General features: G+C 41.4%; 1 protein-coding gene across 3 annotated transcripts in view; it reads right to left on the minus strand.

Moving 5' to 3' along the window:
• Nek5 (NIMA related kinase 5) overlaps window positions 1-13,480 on the minus strand; it is a 48,273-nt gene continuing 34,793 nt past the window's right edge. Inside the window, exons 17-20 of one of the 3 annotated variants that reach the window (XM_036209157.1) lie at window positions 9,755-9,880; window positions 7,724-7,858; window positions 3,364-3,469; window positions 1-355 (exon numbers count right to left, since the gene is read on the minus strand). In XM_036209157.1, coding sequence (XP_036065050.1) covers window positions 202-355; window positions 3,364-3,469; window positions 7,724-7,858; window positions 9,755-9,880 — 521 coding nt within the window. In that variant the 3' untranslated portion in view covers window positions 1-201. Of the gene's footprint in view, window positions 356-3,363; window positions 3,473-7,723; window positions 7,859-9,754; window positions 9,881-13,480 lie in introns of all 3 variants that reach the window. The other 2 variants (XM_036209156.1, XM_036209158.1) reach the window with 2 other exon arrangements.

The raw sequence follows: 13,480 nt of genomic DNA on the forward strand, positions 1-13,480 counted from the left end.
TCATCAGAGTTGTCCCTCGAGAGCATCATCAGGGCAAAGTGTATAAAATCAGTAAGAGTGGATTTTTCTTTAAGGACATGAATCCCCGGCAATGAGAAAAGTATCCATGCTTGCACATTTTGACTGGCATTTGATGAACTGTAGCCTTAGCAATACAGATTAGATAGGCCAAAACCAGCTTCCAGACCTTTGCTGGAGTTTTTAGACTGGCAAGTTTATGCTTTCTTTCTCTCCTGGCTTTTCAGCATTCTTAGAGGATCTGGAAGCCTCTTCCCTTTCTTCTGTGGAAGTTGCAAGTTTTTCTAGGGATTCTATTATTTCACTTCTCAACTCATCTTCAGATTCTTCAAAGTTTCTGAAATAATAAGCATTCAAAATCAGTGTTATGAGATAAAAGCCATAATAGAAAAACTAGTTTTCTTTTTCATTCCCTGCTTCCACCTGAGCATTACACAATTTGGATGTTCATCAGATAAAAAATTATTATATCAGTTTGGCCTGGGGAGGGAAGAACATGGGACTGAATGTGTGTGCAGATGTAGGTGCAGGTGCATATATACATTCATGCAGAGGCCAGGGGAGGACATGGGGAGTCCTGCTCTGTCACTCTCCATTATTCCTTCAGTACTGTCCCTCTTTCAACTCAGAACTAGGCTCCAGCTAAGCCAACAATCCTATCTGCTCACAGCACAGGTTACAAGCACACAAAGCCACGCCTGTTTTAGGTGGGTGCTAGACTCCAAGCTCAGGTCCTCATGCTTATACCTACCTAGAAAAAAAAAGGTTACTGTATAACACGTTTACACTGGGCTAGGGATGTGGCTCAGTGGGTAGAGTGCTTGCCTAGCATGTGAAGTCTTAGGCTTGCTACACAGCACTGATTAAAGATGATGGCACATCCCTAGAAACCCAACACACAGGAAGTGGAGACAGAAGATACTCAAGTTCAAGATTGTCCTTGACTACATAGCCAATCTAGGATATCAGAGTCCCTGCCTCAAAAATAGAAACAAACTAACACACACACACACACACACACACACACACACACACACACACACACAAAACAAAAAAAAACAAAAAAAAACAAAAAAAAAAACACTGTTACATGAGGAGCCTGTGTGTAGTGTTTCTTGACTGGCAAAAGGTCATCTGAACCAGGCATAATGATGCACTCATGAGGCAGAGGCAGGTTGAGTTTGAGGCTAGCCTAGTCTATAGAGCATGCTCCAGGACAGCTAGGGCTACACAGAGACACCTTGTCTAGAAAAACAAAAACAAAAGAGGCCATGTGGAGTGACTGACCTACACTGTGTAGGTTTGTGTAAGTGCAAGCTATGAGGTTCACACAAAGATGAAATCACCTAACAGTACATTTCCAAGAGCCAGTCCTCTTATTAAGCAATGTGTGGCTATAATTAACCAAGGGAAGAGGCAGATGAAGACAGAGACATGATGGCTTGCCTTACTAATTCGTGGCAACAGATGACCTTGGAGAAAATAGGTCCCCATTCCTAAGAGTACCAGGCAGAATGGGCCATGATCAAATGGACTGAGAAAGCCATGGGAGACAACAGAGGTGACAAGGGACGAGAAGCTCGTGCTCAGTCCTCCAGGGAGCCCAGCCCTGGAAGACAGTTGAGCATGGTTGTTGTTGTTGTGGTGGTGGTGGTGGTGGTGGTGGTGGTGGTGGTGGTGGTGGTGGTGGTTTGTTTAGCGTGTTGAGATGCTTGAGAGAAAGCAGTACAGATGGGAATCCCTTGTCCAAAACACTGCTGCCCCTACACACTGCAGCTAATTTCTAAACCTATAATAGGAAGATGGAAAATTACGGGGTTCGGAAGTGATTAGGCCAGGAGAGCACAGCTCTAATGGAAAGGACATTGCTTTATAAAGGAGCCTGATGGAGTGTGTTTCCATTCCTCTCAATGAGAACAGAGCTAGACAGTAGTATCTTTGAACCCAGGACTTAGAATCTTTAAGTAAAAACTGTTGCTGTTATCAAATACCGAATTACAATAGGCCCTTAGCATTCGCCAATCTCTCTCTCTCTCTCTCTCTCTCTCTCTCTCTCTCTCTCTCTCTCTCTCTCACACACACACACACACACACACACACACACACACACCCCGCATATTGCAATGCTAGCAGGTATGGCAGCTCATGCCTATAATCCCAGCACTGGAGACACTGAGGCAGGAGGGTTGCAAGTTAAAGGTGAGCCTAAGCTGCACAGTAAGACCCCATTTCAAAAAACAAAATCAGAATCAAACCCAAGTTCTCATACATGTTAAGCAGGCATTCTTCTCCTGACCTATGTTCTCCCTGCCCCAAGTCCCTGTTTTAATTAAATAACTTAAAATACAGTCTTCACAATATAATCATATGAAGTTCTTCATGGCCTAATTCAGCTATTTCATGTGTTTGTAGTCTCTCGTAGTGGATGCTGAGTGACTGCATTTTATTTTGTTTTGAAAGAGGGTCTCATTGGGCTAGATGCTGTTTTCACATTTCAATTATGAACTTGTCTTCGTTTCTCCTGAGAAAATTCAGCACATTATAACTCCTGGATGTTTTATATTTACTTCTTCTGAGATGCTAGGAGTAATAACATCCTTTAATGGTACTCCTACTGCTGGTTTCTCAGCGCAGGGGTTTCCAGGCCACCCACATGCTGTGATTCCAACTCCAAATCTAAGCAAACTCAAGTCTGAGCTTACAAATTTCTTGTGAGGTTTTTTTTTTCCCCAAGCGTGGTAGTTTGAGTGAGAATGGCCCCCATAGGCTCACATACACATGAGCTTTGAGGGGGTTTTGGTTTTTGTTTTTTGAGACAGAGTTTCTCTGCATAACAGCCTGGCTGTCCTGGAACTCATTTTATAAACCAGGCTGGCCTTGAATCCAATAGTGATCTACCTGCTTCCTGAGTGCTGAGATTAAAGGCCTGTGCCACCACCACCCAGCATGTATATATATATATATTTAATATGATGCAATTAATCATTTTGTGAGGGATAGAGTTGAGACACAATGTCATGTAGCCTGTGCTGGCTTTGAATTTGCTTGTAGCTGAAGATGACATTGAATTCTTGATCCTCCTGCCTTCCTTCCTATAACTCTCAAGTGTTGGAATTAGAGATGTGTACACCAGTGTGAAGCAAGCCTATGATTCAACCCTAAGACAGAAAAAAAAAAATATTCTGCTAGACACAGAAACACATGCATCTCTGCACACCCATGCATGCCACAGACAAGGGGAGACAGGGACAGAGCCCAAAGAAGTCTATTTATATTATAAAACTTGGTCTCCTTGGGTAAGTCTCTATGGGCCTCTTCTATCTCACTTGCATATGACCTACTCACATATCACCATCCAATCGTGGTTCCAATTGTTCATCATCCACTACAGTGCCCACAGCTATTTCTGCCTCGTCCTGGTCTTCTTGAGGAAGCTGTGGTTTTACCATTACTACTGAAAGAAATGGTAAAAATTAAAGTCGACTCATCTATGCATTGATGAACAACATGTATCCATAACCCCACAGTGAATGTCATCCATGATAGCAAAACAAGGTACTAGCAGGGATGCCAACAGATGCATGTTGTGGTTTGGATGTGAAATGTCCCCCACCAGGCTCAAGTGTTTGAATACCAGCTTGTGGTGCTATGTAGGGAAGCTGTAGAACCTTTGGAAGTGGTTCCTAGATGGAGAAAGCGGGTTGCTGAGCCAAGAGCCTTGTGTTTTCCAGTCATGCCCTGCTTCCTGATTCACCTCTGCTTCCTGGTGCACTGAGGTGTGTGCAAGCAGCTGCCACATACTCCTGCCACCCCAGAGACAGCTTCTGCCACGCCTTCATGACAATGATGGATAGTGGCTCCTCAAATCACGAACCAAAACAAGTCATGTGTCCCTTAAGTTTCGTCTTGTTGAGTATTTAGTATCAGTGATGAGAAAAGCAATTAATGAAATACTCAGTTATTTGGCAATGTACTAAAAGTAGTGGGCAACACAAGAAGACATAAAAAAAAAAAATGAGTATCATGATGAGGATCAGAGATAAAGAGACAAAATTACCCCATTTGGAGGTTGCATGCATAGAAATTTGAAGAAAAGTAGGAGTATCAAAACTCAAGACTTGCCAAAACTGAACCATCCCTATTCTTCTCCATTTCTGGAAAACCAGTGTACACCTGTGCTTTATGCACATGGTGATGTGGCCTGCAGAGCAAACTGGAAGTACACACATACACACCTTCATCACTGCAGCCAGGTCTTTGTAGTCATTATCGCAAATACTAATCTCGATCTGGGCATGGCAACATCTGCCAGGAGGAATCACAGCACTTGGGAAGCAGAGGCAGGAGGGGAAATGAGTTCGAGGCCAGCCTGGGCTGGACAAGGTCTTTTCTGGTGTCTTAGCTACTTTTCTACTGCCCTGACCAAACACCAAGGTCAGGTGCCTGCTTGGATGGGGTAGGCCCCCTCCTTGCACTGCATTTGAATATGCTTTTATCATTTCTTTTTTAGGAGCAGAAATTCCTTAGGCTTTTTCCCTTCACCGATTGCAGGATGAGCTGAGAAGGGTTCCACCACTCCCTTTGTTCCATTTTTGAATCTAGCCTCTTTTTCCTGGCACAAGCCTCGGCTCCAACATTAAATGTATTTATTTACTTATGTTAAAAACCATCCCTGTATCTCTTTGACGCATCCAACTTGATCATGGTAGATAATCGATTTGATGTGTTCTTGAATGTAGTTTGTAAGTATTTTGTTGAGGATTTTTGCATCTAAGCTGATTAGAAAACTTGGCCAATAATTTTCTTTCTTTCTTGGGGTGTGTGTGTGTGTGTGTGTGTGTGTGTGTGTGTGTGTGTGTGTGTGTGTGTTATTGGTATCTGTCTGGTTTGGGTATCAAGGTGATCCTGGCTTCATAAAAAGAATTTTAAAGTGTTCCTTTTCTAGTTTATGAAATAATTTAAGGAATGTTGTTGTTGGTTCTTCTTTGGAGGTTTGACAGTCTTTGAAAAAATCTATCTGGGTTGAGTATTTTTTAGTTGGGAGAGTTTTATTACTACTTCCATCTTATCGGCTGTTATGTGTCTGTTTAAATTATTTACTTCAATTTGATTTAACTTTGGTAGGTCATATGTATTAAAGAATATATCCATCTTTTTCTTTCTTTCTCTCTTTCTTTTTTATAGATCTCCCAATTTGGTGGAGTATAGAATTTTATGGGACATGGTGATTCTCTGAAATTCCTCAGGGTCTGTTGTAATGCCTCCCCTTTATCTCTGCTTGGATTAACTTGGGTCTTCTTTTTCTGTTTTAGTTATCTGGGTAAAGTATATTGGTCAGTCTTGATCATCTTTTAAGGCAGCAGCTCTTTTCTAAGTTGATGTTTTGTGGACTTCGCTGTTGTTGCTGTTGTCGCTGTTGACTCATTTCAGCCCTGACTGTTAGTATCACTTCCCATCTCCTCCATTTGAGTGTTGTTTGTTCTTCTTTTCCAAGACCCTCGGGTTTAACATTATGTCATTAATGTTCAATCTCTGCAGGCTTTTTTGATGCAAGCATTTAGTGCTATAAACGTTGTACTTATGAATGCTTCATTGTATCCCATAGATTTGGGCATGTTGTGTTTCCTTTTCATTCAGTTCTAGGAAATGTTAAACTTCCTTCATGATCTCTCCATTGGCACAATTTTCATTCAGTAGTATGGTGTTTACTTTCCACGAGTCTGTGTACCTTCTGTTCTTTCTATTGCTATTCTATTTGACTTAACTTTGGTTAATACCCAGTATTGATACAAATAAAGCTGGGTATCAACCCAGCTTTGTTCCTTTGTGGTCAGATACTATGAAGGATGTTATGTCAATTTTCTTCTGTAAATTTGTTGAGATTTGCCTTGTGTCCTCATATGTGGTTGATTTTGCAGACAGTTTCATGGACTACTGAGAATAAATAAAATGTGTTCTGCAGTGTTTGGGTGGAGTGTCCTGTAGATAGATGTCTGTAAGATCTAGCTGATTTATGATGTCATTTAGCCCCACCATTACTCTAGTTTTTGTCTAGACTGATAAGAGTGCTGAAGCTTCCCAATATCACTGTGTCAGAGTCAATCTGTGTCTTTAGATTTAATAGCATTTGTGTTTATGAAAGTGGGTGTCTCTCTGGTGCACACATGCTAAGACTGTAATGTCCTCAGGTTTCCTTCCTTTAAGGAGTGTAAAATGTCCTCTATCTCTTCTGATTAGTTTGGGTTTTAAATTTGTTTTGTCAGGTATCTATCTCTGGTTGTTTCTTTATTTCTTATGTGTTCAGAAGAAAAGTCCATCAGGGCCCCAGCTGTGTGTGCTTGCCTGCTTGGTTGACAGGACTACATACCATTCTACAGAAATAAAACTTTTTGCCCTGCTGAAATACTTTGGATCATGTGGCCATTTTCTTGGAACCCTCAAACCCATTTCTAACACTCAGCCTGTACTTCTGAAGTGCTAGGGCCAAAGGCCTACAGCACCATGCCTGACCTATGCTTGATTTCCCCAGAATGAATTTAGTGTAAACATCCCAGGGAAAAGGTTAAACAATAATATAGATGTAAACATCCTAGGAAAAAGTTAAACTGTAACAGAGAAAATTATATTCTGATTCAGTGGAAAATAAATCACTTAGTAATGAATCTAAGTTTAAACAAAGATGAATTATACAATAGCCATTTTGAGTCAATAAGAAAATCTGTTAATAAAAATATAATATAGATAGTCAGGTGTGCTGGTGGATGCCTTTAATTCTAGCACTCAGGAGGCACAGGCACAGTGTGTGTGTGTGTGTGTGTGTGTGTGTGTGTGTGTGTGTGTGTGTGTGTATCATGTTTTATATTTATATATATAGTTTTATATATAATATATAATGTAGCTGTATTTAATAATGTGTGCATGTCATCCCAGCTACTCAAGAAACAGAAGAATAACTTGCACCTATAAGCTGGATGTTTTCTTGGACAACAAAAGATTCTGACGAGAAAGAGGGGATGGGTATTGCTTTAAAAATGAAGAACACTCAGGAGGCAGAGGCAAATGGGTCTCTGTGAGTTCAAGGCCAACCTGGTCTACATAGCAAAGAGTTCCAGGCCATCCAACCATCCAAAGCTACATAGTGACACAGTCTTTAACAAAACACAGTGGAAACAAAACAAAATGAACTGTTTTGGTTTGCATTCTTACTACCCATAGGAAAATGAAGTCAGCCCACTGTAACCTGTCAGAGCTCCGCAATATTAGATTATCATCCCAGGGTGCCAGTCCTTTTCATCAGTTGTCACCTTCAAATGCCACACAAAATTATGCTTCTGTCCTTGGAAGTTCATGTCACTTGTTTTTTTGTTTGTTTATTTTGTTTTGTTTCTTCGAGACAAGGACTCTCTGTGTAGCTTTGCGCCTTTCCTGGGACTTGCTTTGTAGACCAGGCTGGCCTCGAACTCACAGAGACCCGCCTGCCTCTGCCTCCCGAGTGCTGGGATTACAGGCGTGCACCACCACCACCCCATTCATGTCACTTGTTACACCACTTGGAAACAGCTCGATTAGAGCAAATCAGACAAGGCAAGACATGTTCCCACTTCTCTCTCAAGCCAGATGTATGGTTAGTACCTTTTTGCATTCATAAAGCATTGACATAATTCCTTAGGGATACCAGTAGCTTCATTACAAATGAACTACATACCAGGTTCCCCTCCGCTGGCAGACAATGGGCTACTGCAGGCATGTGCTGCTGTCAAAGCACTCAGGGTCCCTGGCACATCACACCACCACGGCTTCCCATTTTCTGGACCACCTTCCATCACAATAACTTGGCCATCTGAAAAGGATACTGCATTAGCAAAAATTAAGATGCTTCTTTGTTTCAGTTTTTATAAGACCACAGAATGTGAGTTAGAACCATGGATGTAATCACACTCCTCGTTTTATTAATAAAGAGACCAGTATAAAAAAACTTCACTGCCTTTTTGTCACAGGTTGATGAGAAGAGAGTCACATTTTACTTTGTGAACTTTGGTAAGTTTCCACGTGCTTATTTTTAAGTTGAGTTCACCCTCAGATGTCTTACTGAATTATAAATCAGCTCATGCACTTACAATAACTCATTTTAGTGATGCACACTTATCCCTTGGCACCCAAAGCAGAGTAATTACAGGACGTCCAATGGTATAAAAATCTGTGCATGTGGGCCGGAGAGATGGTTCAGCAGTTGAAAGCACTTGCTGCTCTTGCAGAAGATTCAAGTTTGCTTCCCACATGGTCTCTTTCAACTACCTGTAACTCCAGCTTCAGGGAGATGCTATGCCTATGGCCTCCACTGTTCAAACATGGATCTATCCACACACAGACACAAGGATATATAATTTAAAAAATACAAATAAAATATTTTAGGTATGTATATGACTAAAACCTATGTTCACCTTCCCACATACTTTTATAAGGGGTGAGGATGAGACAGTGCCTCATGTAGTTCATGCTAGCTTTGAACAGTCTATGTACTTGAGGATGATCTTGAACTCCTGATACTCCTGGTCTCCATCTCTACATGTTGGGATTACAACATGTACCACCATGCCTAATTACCAGCACACTTTATTCTTTAAGATTTAATTATTATTATTTTTAGTAGTTATGTATATATGTATGAGGTTATAGGTTTACGTGTCTGGTTGCAGTACTTGAAGAGGGTTTGGGTCTCCCCCAACTAGAGTTACATGGGGTTGTGAGCCTCCATATTTGGGTGCTGGGAGCTAAACTGCTGAGCCATCTCTCCAGCCTATTCCATAAGCTTTGAATCAACCTTAAATGATTTGTCCAGCACAGCACAATGCAAACACTGCATACATCATTGTTACACTGCACTACTTAGGGAACAATGACAAGAAAACATCTGTATGTGTTCAGCACAGATTACATCATTGTTACACTGCACTACTTAGGGAATGATGACAAGAAAACATCTGTATGTGTTCAGCACAGATTACATCATTGTTATACTGCACTACTTAGGGAATGATAAGAAAACATCTGTATGTGTTCAGCACAGATGGAAGCTTTTTTTCTGAATATTTTCCATTTGGGAGTAATTGAATCCAAGGACATGGATGGCTGTCCAGTCAACTTATAGCACAGTTTTAAATTTTAACCCATTCTCAGGGTTAAGTAATGACGAGGAACAAGAAAGTGAGCAATAAAAACCTTCCCCGTTTATTAAGATAGCTTCCAAGGGTTTGGGGAATGACTAGGTGAGTAATATCTGCTTGTTGCATAAACATGAACACCTGAGTTTTCTGGAGCTTGAACCCAGGACCTTGTGCATTCTAGACAAGCCCTTGACAGCAGAGTTGTATCCCTAATCCTAAGACCAATTTTATTGCTGAGGGGAAAAAAAATCATCGATGAAATGACAAGGCTATAATTAAGCTGGTGCAGGGAATTAAATAAGTAGACTCCCCTCTTGTTTCCCATCTCTCCCTTCAGGAAAGATAACAGGTGCAATTTTCTTCCTTGACTTTGTATGACCAGAGTCATTGACCACTAGGCTAACTAGCAGAGAAGTCTCAACTTGATACTTGTGAGGCCAAAACAACATCTGTGAAAAATGTTGGTGACTGGGAAGTGACAACTATTCCAATCAGTGTGTGCTGGCAGCACAGCTGTGCCAGGCCCTGGTTTCCCCTTGCTGCTGGTTGACAAGAACTGACCAAAGACTCACCATCAGGCATAGTGGGGCAGGGGGAGGTGATATCTGCTGTTGCCATTATCTGCAGCAGAGTTTGAGGTGCTCTGGCATCCCACTGCCTCCTGTTCTCTACAGCAATGACATCCTGAAAGAGACCCTCTGGGTGTAAGAAAATAACCCATTAGTTCCATCACAGCCAGAGTATAATAGTATCACCGGACAATTCTTAGGGGCTGTCCCAGTTTGCTTTCTATTATGACAAACGCCGTGACTAAAAGCAACTTTTGGAGGAACAGGTTTATCTCATCTTACAGCATACAGTTCATCATGAAGCAAGCAGGGCAGGAACTCCAGGCAGGAAATGAAGCAGAGGCCATGGGAGAGTGTTGCTTACCAGCTTGCCCTCAGGCTCACATTCAGCTCCCTTTCCTCTACCTCCCCAAACCCAGGGATGCCATAATGGGTGGGGTCTTCCTACATCAATCATCAGTCAAGAAAATGCCACACAGGCTGGCCTACAGGCCAACCTAATTGGGGCCATTCCTCAATTGAAACTCACTCTTCCTAGACGACTCCAGTTGACAGAAAAGTAAACAGCACAGGGACCCAAGAGTAGGATGTTCAAGCCACAGAACCCGTGCTTCTAACAGATCCAACATAGAAGGCTGAAACTGCAAACAGCTTTCAAAGGTGTTCCATTTTTATCATTCATGTTTGCTTATCCATTTAACTAAGGCCTAAGGAAATACATGAATGGGCAAATCACTGAGACATCTATGAGAATTCTCATGTGACTGTTTCTACCAATGCAATCTCTATTTCCTTTCAATCTCTCACTCTCCCCAATGTGCCTCCTTTCTTTGTCCCAGACTGGCTTGGAACTCAAGGCAATTTTATCTTTGTACCTCACCTCCCATGTGCTAGGACAGCAAGCAAGAGCCACCATGCCAAGATACATTTTTTATTTTATTATTTATTTGTGTACATGTGTGTGTGCAGGTGGCCAAAAAATGCATCTGATCCCCTGAAGTTGGAGTTTTGTTTAGAACCAACTAGTGTGGTTGCTGAGAACTATATTAAGGTCCTCTAAAAGAAAGCCAAAGGCTTTTAACTGCCAAGTCATCTCTCCAGCCCCAAATCCATTTTCTTTTTTAATTTTGTAATTTTTTTCATTTTTATATGTATGGGTATTTTCCTCCATGTTTTTCTGTGTACCTGGTGCCCACAGAGGTCAGAAACAGGATGGCAGTCAGACCCTGTGGAACTGGAGTTACAGACCATTGTGAACTGTCATGTAGTCTTCTATAATATTAGAGGGACCAGCCTTAATATTATACATCCCAGGGGCTCAGGAGAGAGAAGTACCAACGATGAGGACTGTTTTTGGGAAATAGAATCTCAGCACATCAAGCTCTATAGTCCACTTACTTTAATTCCTTTGGCATAACATCCTCTATACACAGCTTCAGTTCTGTTCTCCTGCCTAGCTCCTTTCTTGTCTGATATCTCTCTGTATTTATCTACTGCTCTAAGTTCTATCTTAATTCTCTCATCTTAATTCTGCTTCAGCTTGTTCTTACCCAGCTAGTACTTCCCCATCTGACTCTTCCTCATCTTCCATCTCATCCAAATGTAAGGGTCAAAACCCTCCTTTTCTCTCCCTGTTCTCTTTCTCTCTGTCCTCTTGTGCCTGGGGAGTCCCAGTATATATACACTTACAAGCAGTAATCCCTTGGCTTCCAGGGTCAAAGGTGGGGGGGTGATAAGAATCACATAGAGGGGCAATAACCATTAATTATCATTTGCAACCCCAAAGGGAAGTGACCGATGGGGAAATGAATTAACTAAAGGCTAAATTTGGGTAATATCTAAGGAGAGGGATCTTATGTGCTCAACTACAATCTTAAACGTCATTGATAGAAAAATGTTAAGAATCTATAAGTTGCACTCCGGAGGCAGAGGCAGGAGGATCTCTGTGAGTTCGAGGCCAGCCTGGGCTAACAGAGTGAGTTCCAGGAAAGGCGCCAAAACTACGCAGAGAAACCCTGTCTCGGGAAAAAAAAAAAAAAAAAAGAATCTATAAATTGCTAGGTCAATGGGAGAAAATAAAACTGCCTTCTTTCGTCCTATGGCTCATATCTGTCCAAACTATCTGCCGTTTTTTCTGTAGGGTGGGGGAAAGTGTGCTCAGTCTCTAGGCAACCTGTGTACAGCTAGATGCCTTTGGAGAGAATTAAAGGGAGATCTGGAACTAGAGGTAAGATTTGGGAAAGGAGGAAGTTAAGCTTAATTGGCACATCTGCCAGGCCTTCTCAAACGGGTAGCCTGGACGCTTAAGTCTGTTCTTAGAGAGTACAGAGGTGTCTCTGATAAGGTACTTTCCTCCATCTGGGGATGGACCTGGCCAGATGCTGCCAATGTTGATAATTACAGGGAGGCTTGAACTGGGGTTCTGGCTGAGCATAGCTGTCAGCACAGAAAGTTATCTACATATTCCTAGAAGTGGTTACATAAGGAGTTAGAGGTCTATAAAGTTAATAAGGCTGTAAGAAGGGAGGGTCCGAGCTAAACTGTGTAAAGCTATTACTTAACGTCCACCTGACGTAGGCGGTGTTTCCTTGTGGAATTTACCTTAAATCAGGAGACTTTCATGTGGACTGTTATTACTGTTAGTCCTTGAAAGTGGCTGAGGAAGATATCTGATTCCAGAGGAAGCCTTTCCTGAGGCTGTTCTGCAAATACCTTAAATGATCAGAGAGTGATCAGTCCATACTGTTAGCCCTTCTAGGGGGAAGTCAATTGGGAAAACTATGAAGGTACACATGATTTTCATAACAGAATACAGCTGATATATAACAAGCCAAGTAACACCAAAAGCTCCTCAGAATTTAGCTTCCTCTGGAGGAATTCCTTAATCCCTCCAGGTAGTGACTTTGCCATAACCAGCTGAGTTCTTATGATACATTCCAGCAATGTAGTGCCTGGAATTGAACCTGGGTTGTCTGTAAGAACGGCCAGAGCTCTTAATTGCTGAGCCATCTCTGTAATCCCAAATCCATCTTCTTAAGTTAAAAAACAGGCCTGTTGAGATGGCTAAGCAGGTAAAGGCACTTGCTGCCAAACCTGACAACCTGAGTTCAAGCCCCAGGACCCACTTGAGAACCAGTGCCTCCAACTTGTCCTCTGAACTCCATGTGGCACATATACAAAGGTAATTGAAAAATTAAGGAATTAAATTATACTATTCATGAAACTTAATACCATACTTTAAAAATATTTTTATTATTAATTTTTGGCCTTTTGATCCTGGATCTTGCTATGTGGCCTCAACTTCTGAACCTCCCACTTCAGCCTCCCAATTACTGGGATTATAGGTGTGAGCCACCATACTCAGCCAAGTTTTCCATTACTAATGCCATATCTATTTCTTTTATTCTGTGATGTTTTCGACATCTTAAAATATTTATTTATTTATTTACTTAGTGATTATTTTTTATTTTGGTTGGTTTTTGAGGTAGTGAACTTGCTGTGCAGTCCATACTGGCCTTAAATTCTTGATCTTTCAGCTTGGTCTCCTGAGTATTGAGATTACAAATGTGTACTGCCACCCCCAGTTTCTTTGTGTTTTGAACAATCAGCTTGTCCCTATTTAAAAAAATATGTATGTATACATACATGTATACATTCTTTTGCTTCATTTTATATATGATTTTTAAACATTTTTGTTTTGTTGTATCATTACTTAGGATCAGATTTCAT

Source organism: Onychomys torridus, chromosome 17 (genome assembly GCF_903995425.1).
Source record: "Onychomys torridus chromosome 17, mOncTor1.1, whole genome shotgun sequence".
NCBI classification, from domain to species: Eukaryota; Metazoa; Chordata; class Mammalia; order Rodentia; family Cricetidae; genus Onychomys; species Onychomys torridus.